At 36.7% G+C, this 18,048-nt stretch overlaps 1 protein-coding gene across 1 annotated transcript in view; it reads left to right on the top strand.

The window, feature by feature from the left end:
* Positions 1 to 15,816, top strand: part of LOC138333278 (E3 SUMO-protein ligase PIAS2-like) — a 42,793-nt gene extending 26,977 nt beyond the window's left edge. Inside the window, exons 15-16 of the mRNA XM_069281560.1 lie at positions 5,972 to 6,126; positions 10,867 to 15,816. Of these exons, the coding sequence (XP_069137661.1) occupies positions 5,972 to 6,126; positions 10,867 to 11,522 (811 nt within the window). The 3' untranslated portion in view covers positions 11,523 to 15,816. The remainder of the gene's footprint in view (positions 1 to 5,971; positions 6,127 to 10,866) is intronic.
* The last annotated feature ends 2,232 nt before the right edge of the window (positions 15,817 to 18,048 follow it).

The raw sequence follows: 18,048 nt of genomic DNA, 5'->3' as shown, positions 1-18,048 counted from the left end.
CGTCGTGCAGCGTTAAATTTTTTACATTTTCAACTTCTTCTCCAAAACCGTTTTAGTAATTCCAATGAAATTTTGTACAAACCTTCTAAGACCAATCAAAATTGTAAATTATATGGTCCCCATCCCCAGTGGGCTGTGGGAGGGGCCAAAAGGGGTAAAATTGAGTAAAATTTCAAAAATCTTCTTCTCTACTCGCAGATATGGTAGATTCAAATACTCTTCATAGATGGAAAGGTCTTAAGGTCCTTTACAAAAATTGTGAATTATATGACCCTGGGGTCTTTCGTTTCCCACTGGGGAGGGGGTTAAGTTTACTATAGCTATATATAGGGAAAACACATTTTTAGCCCACCATCATCAGATGGTGGGCTATTCAAATCGCCCTGCGTCCGTGGTCTGTCGTCCGCCGTCCGTCCGTAAACAATGCTTGTTATCACTTTTTCTTAAAAACTGCTGCAGGGATTTTGTTCAAACTTCACATGGAGGGTCCATCTTGGATTTCGATAGTTAAAGTTTGTTATGGCTATTTCTCAGATGGTACTGAAGGGATCTGTCTCAAATTTCATATGTAGGTTCCCTTAGGGACCTAGTTGTGCATATTTCATTTTGGGACCGATCGGTTAACAAGATGGCCGCCAGGCAGCCATCTTGGATTTTGTTATTCAAAGTTTGTTATCGCTAATTCTCAGAAAGTACCGAAGGGATCTGTCTCAAAATTCATATGTAGGTTTCCCTAGGGCCCTAGTTGTGCATATTGTGATTTGGGACCGATCGGTCAACAAAATTGCTGCCAGGCAGCCATCCTGGATTTTTAGCCCACCATCATCAGATGGTGGGCTATTCAAATCGCCCTGCGTCCGTGGTCCGTGGTCCGTGGTCCGTCCTCCGATGTCCGTCGTCCGGCGTCCCTCATCCGTCCCTAAACAATGCTTGTTATCACTATTTCTTAAAAACTACTGCAGGGATTTTGTTCAAACTTCACATGGAGGGTCCCCTTGGTCCATATTTGTGCCATACAGATTTTGAGGCTGATCGGAAAAACAAGATGGCCGCCAGGCAGCCATCTTTGATTTTTGCAGTTGAAGTTTGTTATCGATATTTCTTGAGAACTACTTAAGGGATTTTGCTCAAACTTCACATGGAGGTTACCCTTGGTCCCTAGTTGTGCCATAAAGATTTTGAGGCTGATGGGAAAAAACAAGATGGCCGCTAGGCAGCCATCTTTGATTTTGGCAGTTGAAGTTTGTTATCGATATTTCTTGAGAACTACTGAAGGGATTTCGTTCAAACTTCACATGGAGGTTACCCTTGGTCCCTAGTTGTGCCATACAGATTTTGAGGCTGATCGGAAAAACAAGATGGCCGCCAGGCAGCCATCTTTGATTTTGGCAGTTGAAATTTGTTATCGGTATTTCTTGAGAACTACTGAAGGAATTTTGTTCAAACTTCACATGGAGGTTACCCTTGGTCCCTAGTTGTGCCATACAGATTTTGAGGCTGATCAGAAAAACAAGATGGCCGCCAGGCACCCATCTTTGATTTTGGCAGTTGAAGTTTGTTATCAATATTTCTTGAGAACTACTGAAGGGATTTTGTTCAAACTTCATATGGAGGTTACCCTTGGTCCCTAGTTGTGCCATACAGATTTTGAGGCTTATCGAAAAAACAAGATGGCCGCCAGGCAGCCATCTTTGATTTTGGCAGTTGAAGTTTGTTATCGATATTTCTTGAGAACTACTGAAGGAATTTTGTTCAAACTTCACATGGAGGTTACCCTTGGTCCCTAGTTATGCCATACAGATTTTGCGGCTGATCGGATAAACAAGATGGCCGCCAGGCAGCGATCTTTGATTTTGGCAGTTGAAGTTTGTTATCGATATTTCTTGAGAACTACTGAAGGAATTTTGTTCAAATGTTATCAATATTTCTTGAGAACTACTGAAGGAATTTTGTTCAGACTTCACATGGAGGTTACCCTTGGTCCCTATTTGTGCCATACAGATTTTGAGGCTGATTGGAAAAACAAGATGGCCGCCAGGCGGCCATCATGGATTTTGCTAGTTAAGGTTTGATATCCCCATTTCTCAAAAAGTGCTGAAGGGATCTTTCTCAAATTTAATATGTAGGTTCCCCTAGGGCCCTTGTTGTGCATATTGCATTTTTGGACCAATGGGTGAACAAGATGGCCGCCAGGCCGCCATCTTGGATTTCGATAGTTAAAGTTTGTTATGGCTATTTCTCAGATAGTACTGAAGGGATCTGTCTCAAATTTCATATGTAGGTTCCCCTAGGGACCTAGTTGTGCATATTGCATTTCGGGACCGATCGGTTAACAAGATGGCCGCCAGGCAGCCATCTTGGATTTTGTTATTCAAAGTTTGTTATTGCTATTTCTCAGAAAGTACTGAAGGGATCTGTCTCAAAATTCATATGTAGTAGGTTCCCCTAGGGCCCTAGTTGTGCATATTGTGATTTGGGATCGATCGTTCAACAAAATTGCTGCCAGGCAGCCATCTTGGATTTTTATATTCAAAGTTTGTTATCGCTATTTCTCAGAAAGTATTGAATGGATCTTTCTCAAATTTCACATGTAGGTTCCCCTAGGGCCCTAGTTGTGCATATTGTGATTTGGGATCGATTAATCAACAAGATGGTCGCCAAGGAGTCATCTTGGATTTTGATAGTTGAAGTTTGTTACCGCTATTTCTCAAAAGGCACTGAAGCAATCTGTCTCAAATTTTATATGTAGTATGTTTGAAAAAGTTTAAAAAGTAGAGAAAAGATCCATCTTTCCTTTGTCAGATGTAGATTATTCTTTGGTGGGCGCCAAGATCCCTCTGGGATCTCTTGTTATATTCAAAGTTTGTTATCGCTATTTCTCAGAAAGTATTGAATGGATCTTTCTCAAATTTCACATGTAGGTTCCCCTAGGGCCCTAGTTGTGCATATTGTGATTTGGGACCGATTGATCAACAAGATGGCCGCCAAGGAGTCATCTTGGATTTTAATAGTTGAAGTTTTGTTACCGCTATTTCTCAAAAGGTACTGAAGCGATCTGTCTCAAATTTTATATATGTAGTATGTTTGAAAAAGTTTAAAAAAGTAGAGAAAAGATCCATCTTTCCTTTGTCAGATAAAGATCATTCTTTGGTGGGCGCCAAGATCCCTCTGGGATCTCTTGTTGAGCATGATTTGGTCATTTGTTAAAGGAAATAAGTCAAATTTTGTCAAAATTATCAGCATGAGATGGCTATGGAATCCTATTAACAAATTTCCATGACTGACCCCCAGGGCCTTAGGGATGGGGTCAAAAGGGGTCAAATAGGCTAAAATTTCAAAAATCTGCTGAAATTCTGGAAATGGTATAATCAAATACTCTCTATAGATTGAAAGCTCTTAAGGTCCTATAGAAAAATTGTGAATTATATAACCCTTGGGTCTCGTGTTTCCCCCTGGGGAGGGGGTTAAGTTTACTATAGTGTTTATAGGGAAAACACATTTTTGAGCATTATTTCTTCATTTGTAAATAGGAAATAATTCAAATGTTGTCAACATTATCAGTATGAGATGGTCATTGAATCCTATTAGCAAATTTTCCATGACTGACCCCCAGGGGCCTTATGGGCGGGGTCAAAAAGAGTCAAATAGGCTAAAAATTCCAAAATCTTCTTCTGAACTTTTCATAGATCAAAAGGTCTTAGGTCCTTTAGAAAAATTGTGAATTATATGACCCTTGTATCTCACGTTTCCCCCTGGAGAGGGGGTTAAGTTTACTATAGTTTATATAGGGAAAACACATTTTTGAGCATATTTTGGTCTTTTGTAATAGGAAATACATAATTCAGATGTTGTCAGCATTATCCGTATAAGGTGGCCATTAAATCCTATAAACAAATTTTCCATGACTGACCCCCAGGGGCCTTAGGGGCGGGGTCAAAAGGGGTCAAGTAGACTACAACTTCAAAAATCTTCTGAAATTCTGGAAATGGTAGAATCAAATATGAATTATATGAATTCTTGGGTCTCACTTTTCTCCGTGGGGAGGGGGTTAAGTTTACTATAGTTTATATAGGGAAAGCACATTTACGGGCATTTTTTGCTCAATTTTCAGAGTAAATGAGTCAAACTTGGTTAGAATTATTAGCCTAGGATAGCATTTTAACATCATATACATATTGGTCCTGGCTGACCCCTTGTGGGCATAGGAGTGGGGTCAAAAGGGGTCAAATAGGCTAAAACTTCCAAAAGCTTCTAAAATTCTGGAAATGGTAGAATCAAATACTCTTTGTAGATAGAAAGGTCTTAAGGTGTTTTATAAAATTGTGAATTATATCATCATGGGTCTCATGTTACCCCCTTGGGAGGGGTCAAGATTTCTTTAGTTATATAGGAAAAAACACATTTATGAACATTTTTTTGCTCAATTTTCTTAGGAAATGAGTAAAATCTGATTAGAGTTCATTATTAGCCTGAGATATAGAAGTTTAATATCCATATCAGTCCTCGCTGACCCTCTGGGGGACCAGAGGGGCGGGACAAACCAGGGTCAAAATGACTAAAATTTAAAAAAAAAAATTGAGTTCACAGGTTTGACGGTCTTCATAGATTAAAAAGTAAAATTTGTAAAATCACTGACCGACATCAAGGGCCAGTACATAGTGTTTATATGTCTTTGTTTCATTCTATATCTGTACTCAGGGGACCATTTAGGCCCATGGGTCTCTTGTTGATTTTATGAAGTTAAATATCATGCATTGTACCAGTTTTAGGCTATTGAATTTAAGACAATATTGTTTTGCACCATAAAAAGATTATAATTTTGATAATTGAATCAAATTCAAGCTTATTGTAGTCGATTATTTACCATATAGCCTGTCGATATGCACTTACAGATTATTTACAATAGCCTGTCAATATGTACTTACAGATTATTTACTGTAGTCATCGATATGTACTTACAGATTATTTACTGTAGTCGTCAATATGCACTTACAGATTATTTACTGTAGTTGTCAATATGTACTTACAGATTATTTACTGTAGTTGTCAATATGTAATTACAGATTATTTACTGTAGTTGTCAATATGTAATTACAGATTATTTACTGTAGGCGTCAATATGTTCTTACAGATTATTTACTGCAGTCATTGATATGTACTTACAGATTATTTACTGTAGTCGTCGATATGTACTTACAGATTATTTACTGAAGTCGTTGATATGTACTTACAGATTATTTACTGAAGTCGTCGATATGTACTTACAGATTATTTACTGAAGTCGTCGATATGTACTTACAGATTATTTACTGTAGTCGTCGATATGTACTTACAGATTATTTACTGTAGTCGTCGATATTTACTTACAGATTATTTACTGTTGTCGTCGATATGTACTTAAGATTATTTACTGTAGTCGTCAATATGTACTTACAGATTATTTACTGTAGTCGTCGATATGTACTTACAGATTATTTACTAAAGTCGTCGATATGTACTTACAGAATATTTACTGAAGTCGTTGATATGTACTTACAGATTATTTACTGAAGTCGTTGACATGTACTTACAGATTATTTACTGTAGTCGTCAATATGTACTTACAGATTATTTACTGTAGTCGTCAATATGTACTTACAGATTATTTACTGTAGTCGTCAATATGTACTTACAGATTATTTACTGTAGTTGTCGATATGTACTTACAGAATATTTACTGTAGTCGTCGATATGTACTTACAGATTATTTCTGTAGTCGTTGATATGTACTTACAGATTATTTACTCTAGTCGTCGATCTGTACTTACGGATTATTTACTGTAGTTGTCAACATGTACTTACAGATTATTTACTGTAGTCGTCGATATGTACTTACAGATTATTTACTGTAGTTGTCGATATGTACTTACAGACTATTTACTGTGTTAATTTGTACTCACAGATTATGAATTGTGTTAATATGTACTTACAGATTATTTGTGGAGATCCTTAAACAAGCCACAGATGACGAGATTCAGTTTAAAGAGGATGGTAACTGGTGCCATCTACAGAGGAACAAAGAAACACATGTGATATCTAGTCCTATCATCAAAAAGCCTGCAGCTACTATCATAGCTGATCCCTCAGGTAAATATGTAATGTCCAGGTTGTAGTCTGGCTAGTAATTCAATACACCCACAATGTTTTTAGGGCGAGCATACTCTCGCCCTATTGTTTTGCTTGTCAAGTGTTGAAACTGTGTATATCTGCTATGCGCATGTTCCAACTGCACACTTTCCAACTGCGCACATGATACCGGAAGTCAATGTCTTATACCGTTTAATAGATTTCACAGTGATTTAGTGACACCAACCTTTCAAAAATAAGAGAAATTAACAACAGTGACATTAAATAGTGTTAAACACATTCATTTTGTGTTAACTTCAAGCGGTCCCGATATTTTAAGCATCTGATCTGATCGACTTTACAAAACCGTCGGATCAATATAATGCGAATCAGGTTTATGTAGTCAATAAAAGAAAGTGACGAAAAGGATAACTTTTAGTACCGGCCAAAGACATTTAATTTAATTTATCACATTATCCTAGGTCCTAGGTATACATATACATTGTACTATCGCTTACTAACCCCAGTGACCTTTCACCGTATTTGCTACGGTTCCGATAATAAATATTTATAAAATCACCCAGCCTTGCGTAAGAGAAAAAGAATAAAAAAAACATTATACAATATCAGTCCGGGTGCCTGAGCTCTAGATCTAATGTACCCAGAAAGGCATTCAAGCATGACACAGGTAAGTCACCATGTGCACAGAGACTGCATGGACAGTACTGTAGCGGACGACTATTTTGAACAGCGAAACAAGTCTATCGTATCAATATCAATAAGATGACAAATAAACTTCTAGATTTACATTTGCTAGGCTTGTTCACTATACGCAAATACTAGCCGATTTTGTTTACCATAACTACATTGAACTTTGAACTTGCATATGAAAATATTCTATGCAACGTAAAGGCCCATCATCAGATGGTGGGCTATTCAAATCGCTTTTTGTCCGTGGTCCGTGGTCCGTCCGTCCGTTCCGTCCGTCCGTTAACAATTCTTTTTACCGCTATTTCTCAGAAATTACTGAAGGGATCTTACTCAAATTTCATATTTAGGTTCCCCAGGGCCCTAGTTGTGCTTATTGCATTTTGGGACCAATCGGTCAACAAAATGGCCGCCAGGCAGCCATCTTGGATTTTGATAGTTAAAGTTTGTTACCGCTATTTCTCAGAAAGTACTGAAGGGATCTCTCAAATTTCACATGTAGGTTCCTAAAGGGGTCTAGTTGTGCATATTGCATTTTGGGAGAAATTTGTCAACAAGATGGCCGACAGGCCGCCATCTTGGATTTTGATAGTTAAAGTTTGTTACTGCTATTTCTCAGAAAGTCCAAAGTGATTCTTCTCAAATTTCATGTACAGGTTCCGCTAGGGCCCTAGTTGTGCATATTGCATTTTGTGACGGAATGGTGAAGAAGATGGCCGACCGGCCGCCATCTTTGATTTTGATAGTTAAAGTTTGTTACCACTATTTCTCAGAAAGTACTGAAGGGATCTGTCTCAAATTGAATGTGCAGGTTCCTCTAGGGGTCTAGTTGTGCATATTGCATTTGGGGACCGATCAGTGAACAAGATGGTCGAGAGATAGCCATCTTGGATTTTGATAATTGAAGTTTGTTACTGTTATACGGATTTCTCTGGGGAAGTTATCGAGAAAATAATAGTAAAATCTTCAAAAATGATAAGATATCAAATGATACGTTAATTATTTAATTATTATTATGCATGTGCAAAAAATGTTCGTTGACAGTGAAAAAGCGATCTTCTGACTGACTGCTAACTTGCACACCTGTTACACATGTCAGTCTTTCCCAAGGTTCTCCAAAAAAAGAATTTTGCTATGTTTTTAATACACCTGGCCCGAAGGGCCGGTGAGCTTATGTCATGGCGCGGCATCCGTCGTCCGTCGTCTGTCCCGTCGTCCGTCCGTCCGTCTGTCCGTCAACATTTCCTTTAAATCGCTACTAGTCATAGAGTTTTGCATGGATTGTAACCAAATTTGGCCACAAGCATCCTTGGGGGAGGGGTAAAAGAAACTTGTATAAATTTTGGCTCTGACCCCCCGGGGGCAGGAGGGGTGGGGCCCAATAGGGGAAATAAAGGAAATCCTATAAATCGCTACTTGTCCTAGAGTTCTGCATGGATTGTAACCAAATTTGGCCACAAACATCCTTGGGGGAGGGGGAACAGAACTTGTATAAATTTTGGCTCTGACCCCCCGGGGGTAGGAGGGGCAGGGTCCAATATGGGAAATAGAGGTAAATCCTTTAAAACCCTACTTGTCCTAGAGTTCTGCATGGATTGTTACCAAAATTAGCCACAAACATCCTTGGGGGAAAGGGAACAGAACTTGTATAAATTTTGGCTCTGATCCCCCAAGGGCAAGAGGGGCGGGGCCCAATAGGGGAAATAGAGGTAAATCCTTTAAATCGCTACTAGTCATAGAGTTCTGCATGGAATGTAACCAAATTTGGCCAGAAATATCCTTGGGAGAATAAGAACTGAGTTTGTATAAATTTTGGCTCTGGTCCCGGGGGCAGAAGGGCGGGGCCCAATAGGGGAATTATAAGTAAATCCTAAAAATCGGTACTTGTCCTAGAGTTCTGCATGGATTGTAACCAAATTTGGCCATAAACATCCTTGGGGGTAGGAGAACAGAACTTGTATAAATTTTGGCTCTGACCCTCCGGGGGCAGGAGAGGGGGGCGCCCAATAGGGGAAATAAAGGTAAATCCTTTAAATCGCTACTAGTCATAGAGTTCTGCATGGAATGTAACCAAATTTGGCCATAAATAATCCTTTTTGGAAGGGAAACAGAACTTGTATAAATTTTGGCTCTGGCCCCCCGGGGGCAGAACGGGTGGGGCCCAATAGGGGAAATAAAGGTAAATCCTATAAATCGCTACTTGTCCTAGAGTTTTGCTTGGATTGTGACCAAATTTGGCCATTAACATCCTTGGGGGAAGGGGAACAGAACTTGTATAAATTTTGGCTCTGACCCTCCGGGGGCAGGAGAGGGGGGGCGCCCAATAGGGGAAATAAAGGTAAATCCTTTAAATCGCTACTAGTCATAGAGTTCTGCATGGAATGTAACCAAATTTGGCCATAAATAATCCTTTTTGGAAGGGAAACAGAACTTGTATAAATTTTGGCTCTGGCCCCCCTGGGGGCAGAACGGGTGGGGCCCAATAGGGGAAATAGAGGTAAATCCTATAAATCGCTACTTGTCCTAGAGTTTTGCTTGGATTGTGACCAAATTTGGCCATTAACATCCTTGGGGGAAGGGGAACAGAACTTGTATAAATTTTGGCTCTGACCCCCTGGGGAAGGAAGGGGTGGGGCCCAATAGGGGATTTAGAGGTTAATATTAAAATTCCTTCAGAAAAGAAACAATGAACCTGTATTCAGAACATTACTTGGCATTACAAACCAGGTGAGCGATACAGGCCCTCTGGGCCTCTTGTTAATACACACATTTGTATAATTGCTATCCAGTTCACTGTTGATTTGTAGGACTTGCCCTACAATGACATCTAGTGGTGACCTCTTCAACCATTTCATTCCTAAACTTGCATTCATAAATTCTCTATCCATTGAATCCACACTCACCTCGCACAACATACACGCAACACACCACATACATGGGAGGCCGTCCTTACATGACCATAGCTGTTAATAGGACGTTAATAAATCAAACAAACAAACAAACAAAGCCTTCTGATTGGTAGAATACACAGAGTGTGTATAGAATACACAGAGTGTTATATAATACACAGCACCATCTAGGTCAACTGTACTTTATACCAGTACTCCCTGACTGTTGTGTCTGCTTACCATGGTGACTCCTTTGTCCAACTTACATAATCTCTGTTAATGATAATTCTAATTGGACTTACTATCTAAGGCTTATAGACCTGAGAGTACCTGAGAGTTATAAAGTAAACTAATCAAATGTTCTTTCTGTGTACCTTAAAATAATGATTTTAAATGATTGCTAAAAACAGATCTTAGGTTAAGGCAATATAACTTTTAAAGCTGCCCTCATGTGTGCATGGTTTTACCAAAATTAGTATATGTGCAACATAAGAAACAAGAGTATAGGATAAAAACTCATTTTTATTTTCTTTTGTAATTTTAAAATCTTTAATTTCATATAGGAACTTTAATTAAGAAAAAATTCAAACAAAACATATATATTTTCTGTGATCAATTGAATGTTCTTGAAATAATTGATATCAAAGTCATATGGTTTATATATTTTGATTTTGGAAATTCATTTTATTACATTCTATTTTTCTGTTTCTGCTGCGTTGTATTTGCAGTACTTTGAGTACTTTGATTAACTAAATAATCAGCAATCAATTTCATGTACGTAAATAACAGGTAATATAGGGCATAATACTATGTTTAAAACATCACACTGTCGTAAAACTTTGTTTAATTTATCTCTGCAACGACATGCATTTGTTCTATATAAAACAAAGGACGAAGCCCATATTCACTTCCAGTACAGTAGTACGGAGGGTTTGGGAGTTTCAAAGATCTTTGACATTAAGGTCCAAATATTCAAATATAAAACTCATGAAAGTTTTAAAATGCAAATGAATATGATAAAATTTGACATACATATTAGACATTATATGTTCTGTTCCTGATATTTTCGTTAGCACCATTCTTCTCTTTACTTGTTCTTATGTATTCACTCATTTTACAGCACCTACTTTTTTAAATTTTGATTTTCACCCTTTTTGTCATTCAGAATCCCCTACAAAGAGGCCGAAGATGGATGTAATAGATTTAACGGAAGACAGTTCAGATGAAGAAGGTCCATCAGCGTTTCAAAGCAGCTCCCACGGGTATCAGGCATCAGGGTGTGTTAGTCCACCGGTCATCAGCCTTGACTCCCCAACACCGGCCCCATCCTCCATCTCCTCAACAGAGTCACCACTGGTATCATCGCCCTGTTCCAATTCGTCCTCGTCCTCCTCCTCCTCTAACAATCGTTCAGCATCAGCTTCACCCGGGGCGTCATCTAGTACTACACAACCCCTGTCTGCCCCCACAACGCCCCTTCGACATTCACGTTCACCGTCACCGATACACTCGCCCAGCTCGCATTCAAGTCACAGTGACACACAGTCCAGTCACAGTGAAGCACAGTCTCCCAGCGACTCTCAGCAGTCCACACGCACCTCGCCAGCACGTTCTAACCATCCCTCCCCGCAGCAGTCACCGATCGGCGTCAGGGTATCGCCCGTCACCCCTCCCTCCTCTGCACCTTCTTTCCCCCCCTTCCAGCCTTTCCAACCCTCAGTGCATACAATAAACTATCAACCTTTCCCCCAAATATCAAATTACGACCCAGACTTTGATGAATTTTTACGAGGTATTGTACCGTGGGACCAGTACCGGTAGCCTCTATTGAATAAGAGGCTATTGTTTTGTTATTGTTAAAAGACAGTTTATTGTTGTGCTAGAACAGTTGGATAAAAAAGCTGGAAACTATATTTCACAGTTTTAATTTTTCAACTGTTTTAGTACTTTCTGTTAAATAATTCATCTGCACATTGTTCATATTATTTAAAAAATGAAGATTTCATATTATGCTGGGGTCCAGATCTAATAAAGATGTAAATACATGCAGTAGACTTAAATTCTAACAAAAATAATGTTATTCATATTAAAAAAGCTGTAAGAATCGTTCTTTAACAAACTTTACTCAAGGACATTACGATGAAAAGATATATGCATCAATTAATAACGTCATAATAGAACGATTTCATGTGAAAAAAGGCAAATGATTATATACCTTAGTTACAGTAGGTTTACCATTGATGCAAAGGTTAAATACTGTTGAATTCTGCATGGATGATTGTGATAATGTGGTAGTATATCATATCATTGCTGAATTCAGTATATTTTAAAAACATTCTATAAATGTGTATGTAAGATTAGACAAAAAACCACCCTATTTTCAGTATTTACAGAATTGAGACATTTTATGTGTTTTGAAATTTTATAAAACTAGAAAAGTCATCTATCTATGAATACTCTCGCACTAAATTCTCTTTCTCTCGGTTTCTCTGGACCCCTGCTGATTGTTTATGACACATGAGGTCGGTGCTTTTGAATTGTTCACACACTGTACTTTAAGACACTTATAAACTATATGAACTCCTGTGAAATGTAATATAGACATTTGGTTGAAAAAAGGCCATAAAATTATGGCTGTATGAATGTATAAAAGTATTCTTTCAGTTTTTATATGAATGAGGATGATTTTTGAGTGAGTGTGAGAATCCAGATGAACAAATGAAAGCATGTAGATTGTTATCCATATGTTCACATTAATTTCATTTAAAATATATCACAGTTAATAGTATATGCTGTTTCCACACAAAGTTTCATTTTCTCAAGATTTTACTAGAAAAAATATCTGTTCTGTTTCATTTTTACCCCCAAAGCAGCATTATTTTATTTCATTCATAATTTCATGAGTTTTTAAACAATTTTAGATATAAGGGAACAATTCTGATCCAGTTGAAAAGAAATAAAATATATAGACAGCAACATATGGTATCTGATGAAATATGGATAAAAAATATCATTTCTATAGCATCACTGAGTAACTTACCTCAAACATTTACCGCAGTTTATATTAAAATTCAATCTTGTTTGCATCAGATGTTTAGTTTCACTGCTTGTGAGATTAAAATGGTCATGTGTAGGGAGAACTATTTTTCGTCACATATATAAAAGCTTGCCTAAGAATAGAGGTGCTATTTACTCACAATCACTTGTGTTTTGTTGGAGAAAGCTTTGCTGGTTAATAATAGGTGCATGAATTCGAACTGAATATTATTTTTTCTGTCAGTGTTAGTTTTAATATGGTGACATAATTCTGCCGTTGTGTTATTAATATTGTCACATTTAAGTTGCTTGCAGAATTAATTATTAACAAAAAATTTTTTATTTATTCACCATTTAACAGCATACATACATGTATATAAATTAATAATGGGTATAGCATCTGAAAACAATCTTACAGCTTGTATTAACATTGAGATACATGTAGTAATTTTGTATACCATATCTGCCGAGTGGTAAGATGTCTTGACAAGGTCTCCATCTCTGGGTTGCAAGTTCAAATCTCATTTGGCGGGTAGATACCGAGTACTGACTGCTGGTTGATGATTTTTCTCTGGCTTTTTTGCACCTATAAACCGTGCACATCGTTAAATTATCTGTTAATAGGACATTAAATCAATCAAACCAAATATCTAGAAGTCAACCATAAAGCATGATTGGTCAAGTCTTCTCATTATAACTTTGTTATTCAATATTGGCCTCCTCTTAATAATTAATAAGGTGTATGGGGCTGTGGTGGCCGAGTGGTTAAGATGTCTCGATATATACCACAAGCCCTCCACTTTTGGGTTGCGAGTTCGAATCCCATGTGGGGCAGTTCCCAGTAATTTATATGGCACACATGAATTGTAAAACTTTCACCTCTGGATGTTTTGCAACACTACAGTCAATAGGATGGAATCGTAGCTCTGACGATGATCATCTGTCAGAAATCTTCCGTCCGTTGTTCAGAATTACCTTATTGCAGCTACTGCCTACCTAACCTAAAAGGGTTTAATGGAATTCGTAAGTGAACTTCTAATATCATGTTAGTTTACTTTAGTCCAGATAACACTGTAGCAATCCATGTAATTTTAGTTTATACTAACTCACTCACCCTCTCTTACTTCAACCCTACATGGGCCCCAGTTTCACGAACATTTCTTATCTTCTGGAAACTCCTCAACTTTAAATTCTCCATTACAGAAGTTAGGAACAAATCTTAATTTAGGAACTTTCCTAAGCTTCAGTAATGCTTTCCTATTGAATATTTTAAGCTAAGAAATTTCCTTATAAGTGATGTTTGTGAAACTCCGCCCTGGTAATTTGGTATATCCGAGTTTGGTATCTTGAAGCTGATCCAACTAATCTTGATTTTGGATAAAAAATTCTGAATGAAATTTCCACTTACCACGGCACATTATGGAATTAATATTTACAATAAATTCACATTGTTGTTTGTGGAAATGAATTGTAAATTTATTTCAAAGTGAGTTTTCATATTTCATTTAAAAAGTCCTAGTAGTGAGTCGCAAATATATACTTTCATTGTAGTCTTCAAAATGTCCCAACATCATTTCCTTGTTTCACATCCTATACCAAGTCTACAAAGGAAGTGGTATGCACGGTAGGTGATTCCAAACACGTTTTTTTTTTAGTTCCTGTTTAATTAAAAATGGTTTAATTTATTCTCCTTGTAATTCATTTTGTTATTCAGATTCTCTTCCCAACATATATTTTCTTGTTATAATTTTGCATGTGAAATTATGATTTTCAAGCAATACAGGGGTTTTGAAATATTAAAATAATGTTGGTGAAGTACGATTACTGTTGATTAATCCCACCTTCCGGTGATTGTGATGTCAAAAAAATTGCATCAAAATGTGACATCAAAACTACTGGGAAGTGGGACTCATCAATAGTAAATCGTACATCACCTGCATTGTTTTGTTATCTCTAAATCAACGTATTAGACAAAAACTTATATCTGTTCAGAAGGGCAGATAACTGCATAGTGAAAAGTCCAAATGATAGCTTGATGATTCCAATGTTAGACGTTTTGCATGAGTTGATTGAGTTTGGCATGAAAGCTTCTTGTGTTGTCAGCTTTGAACTAACCTACTGCTGCCTGTGTGCTCTTGTGTGGGATAACTAAGCAACGGTCAGATTATATACCCTGTATAGCATGGCAAAATAATGCACCTCGGCAAGTCATTTTAATTCATCATTGTCATCCAATCATTTTCATAATACGATGTATTTCCATATCTCCCATTCTTGCTGTGTTTTTCATCGGGTATGAATGTTATCATTTTATTTATTAAGTTTTTTTTGTTTTTTTTTTGTTTCTAAATGAAAAACATTTAAGCAATCCATCATTTAATTTAAAAGTCTTAAACAGTTAACCACTTTTGCTTTTAACGAATTGTGAATTATTATTCAGTTCTTAGAGAAATTTTGAATTGTGCCTTCAATTTCATTAGATATTTCATGAATGAAATAGAAGTAAACTTTATGACAAATATGATTTTTAATAAATTTCTGGTTTTTAATATTTCATCTATAGGCAATAAATTTGATTTTTTCTAACCATGTTAAACAATTAAATGCCGCAAATAAAGGTAAATGATAGTGTTTGTAAATGAAAGCTGAATGTTCTGTGAGCTGTGAAAGAAGTTTTATTTATTTTTGTCTCGGTTTTGTTAACAAAAAAGTTACATCAGGTATATAAGATGATAGGTAGAGTTGGATGTATGTGGTTGAGATATGCAAGATTGTATATCCATACAAACAGTAATTCAAACTGTCAATTTTTCTTCACTCTTAAATATTTTTTTGAGGTAACGTCAAACTGATATTTTCTCAAGGCGTATTGATTTTTGTAAACTGAATATTTTACACTACTGTTTGTACTAAGATTTATGGGAGAGAAACACATTAGGCATGAATGAGGTTAAATACAATCATCATATTTTGTTTGATATGATGAATAAATCAAAGAGGTAATCTCGAACTTGTAACACTGTGTATAATTGATGTAAAAATAAGATATTGTCATTAAAGTTTGTTATGAATATGAAAATCTGTTTTGTTTTATTTTTTTTCCTGCCAATTTTCCTCATGAGAGCACAAAGCCACTGTCTAGAGCGATGTTGTTATTGAATTACTAACCTTGTTCATACTAATTAATTATTGCACCTCTACTCTGGGACAAAAAAATCAACTGTTATCTCTTACTTTCGAGAGTCAATACTGTAAATCTACATATTTTTTGCGGTATTCATATATTAAAGCACTTTCTGTGCCAGACCTTGTTTGCTAATTAACCATGATTGTCAATTTAGCTTTCTGTACATCATTAGTACAGTATAGCTATTATTACAAATGTGTGATTAATCACTGTGCTAAACTGTTCAAAATCCATGTTGTGCTTAAATTTGATTGAGGTAAAATAGGTATATTTACAGTAATGATTAATTTGTCAAAATACTGACAGGAAATAATATACGAGGAAAGCTTACTGAAGGACAACTATATACAACATTAATTTCTTAATCAGAAAGTTCAGATTGATTATTTTTAGAAACAAAGATATTGTAAGTCATATGGTCAAAGGCTCGATGAGCTGCTGTAGGAAATATTGCAGGATAATTTGTCTATTTAGTTACACTGTTTGTTTGTTGGAGTTTTGTAGTTCATTGACAACCAAGGTCATTTAGGGCCAAACTACAAGTCAAGCATTCATTATTTGGTTATACATGTCTTGTTATATGATAAAAACATTTATATGATCAAGCCTCAAAGCGTAGTTGAATTTTGCGATCTTCAAACAAATCTTGCACAATGATTTATCTAATGCCCTAGACCTATTTAATACTTATAACTATCTTGGTATAATCAAAACATTCTGAAAGTGTGAAGTGTTTTATATGATCAGGGCATAATCTTCCTAATCAAAAGAGTTGGTTGTGTTGAATAAATGTACAGAAGCGACTTGAAAATTAGTCAAGTTGACACATATTTTGACTTATCCTAATGTCCCTAGAATATTCTTACAGCAAATGGTTTATAAGCACTAAAATTGTAATGAGAAGAAAGATCGCTATGGAAAAAAATATACCTGAACAATGAAGGCTAATTAATATGGTAAGAGCTTTGTATTGAAAGAGACTAGGAAGGATTTCCTTTTTCAGCCAATACTACGGATAGTCCCATATGACAGTGTGCACAAAACTGGTGTCATTAGGTTAGTTCATATTGACTATGGTAGATAGCACACTAAATTTAACAAGGTAAGTGACTCTTACAAAAACCCTGTGAAAGAGCAGTGTTCCAGTACTTGCATAAGAAACGTTCAGCACCTAAGGATATCCATAGTCATAGGTAGCAACTCAAGATTATGGTGTCCACTTCATCCACAATGGGTGGTGGGATTTAAATCATTTAATTGCAGCAGGCAGATTATTTAGGATGATCCCATTCCACCATTTTACCCCAGAGGCTAACTAACTGTCTAAAGCACCTTGGTTCACCACCACCAAAGCAGGCAATGACTATCGTCAGCTGAAAATGTAATGTCCACTAACTGTTCTCTGGATGCTGGTGGTATTCTAATGGTAGACAAAAGGTGCGATCAATGGTTTTAGTGTTCAATATGTAAGTTAACCAATGTGGGCGCCGGGCGCGGGTAAATGGCCTAGGGGGGCGCCGTTATTTGAGACCATTTTTAGATGTTTTTTCTGAAACAGACTATAGTCATCTTGCTTTTAGTTTCGTATTTTTCTGAAACTTACTATAGCCAAATTACGTTTTGAAGTCAAGTAAGTATTGAAATTACATAATTATGAAGAAATGTTTGCACCAGAAGTATTAAACATTGGTTAAATATGTATGTTTCACGGAATTTTGGCATTTTATGCTAGCCTGTTTGTTTACCATGCGTACACAAAATGGCGGACGGTGCTTTCGATCGCTACTTTCGTTTTGTGGCAGATGGGAAATACCGACAAGAGCACACAATTAAATGCTTAAAAATGATAACATGCCTGTTATTTAGTAACCTTTATCATAGACATACAGTAAGTATTCATAAAACCTGTATAGACATCGCTAAAATGTTGTTGCCAGTTAGTCTTCATCCATACACGTGTGTGGGGCATTCAAGTGACACGTTTTGTTTTGAACATGGAATTCTCGCTGTTTCTATGTGTAAACACTTGGCAAAGATGTCCTAAGTTACCCAGTGCAATACATTTATAGCTGATCGGATATCTGTTAAGCATCAGATTGATGTGAAACAGTATTTTATTAGCGT

This window comes from Argopecten irradians, chromosome 10 (assembly GCF_041381155.1).
Source record: "Argopecten irradians isolate NY chromosome 10, Ai_NY, whole genome shotgun sequence".
Classification (NCBI taxonomy): Eukaryota; Metazoa; Mollusca; class Bivalvia; order Pectinida; family Pectinidae; genus Argopecten; species Argopecten irradians.
Note: the sequence above shows the minus strand (reverse complement) of the source record. Positions and strands in the feature narration are given on the sequence as shown.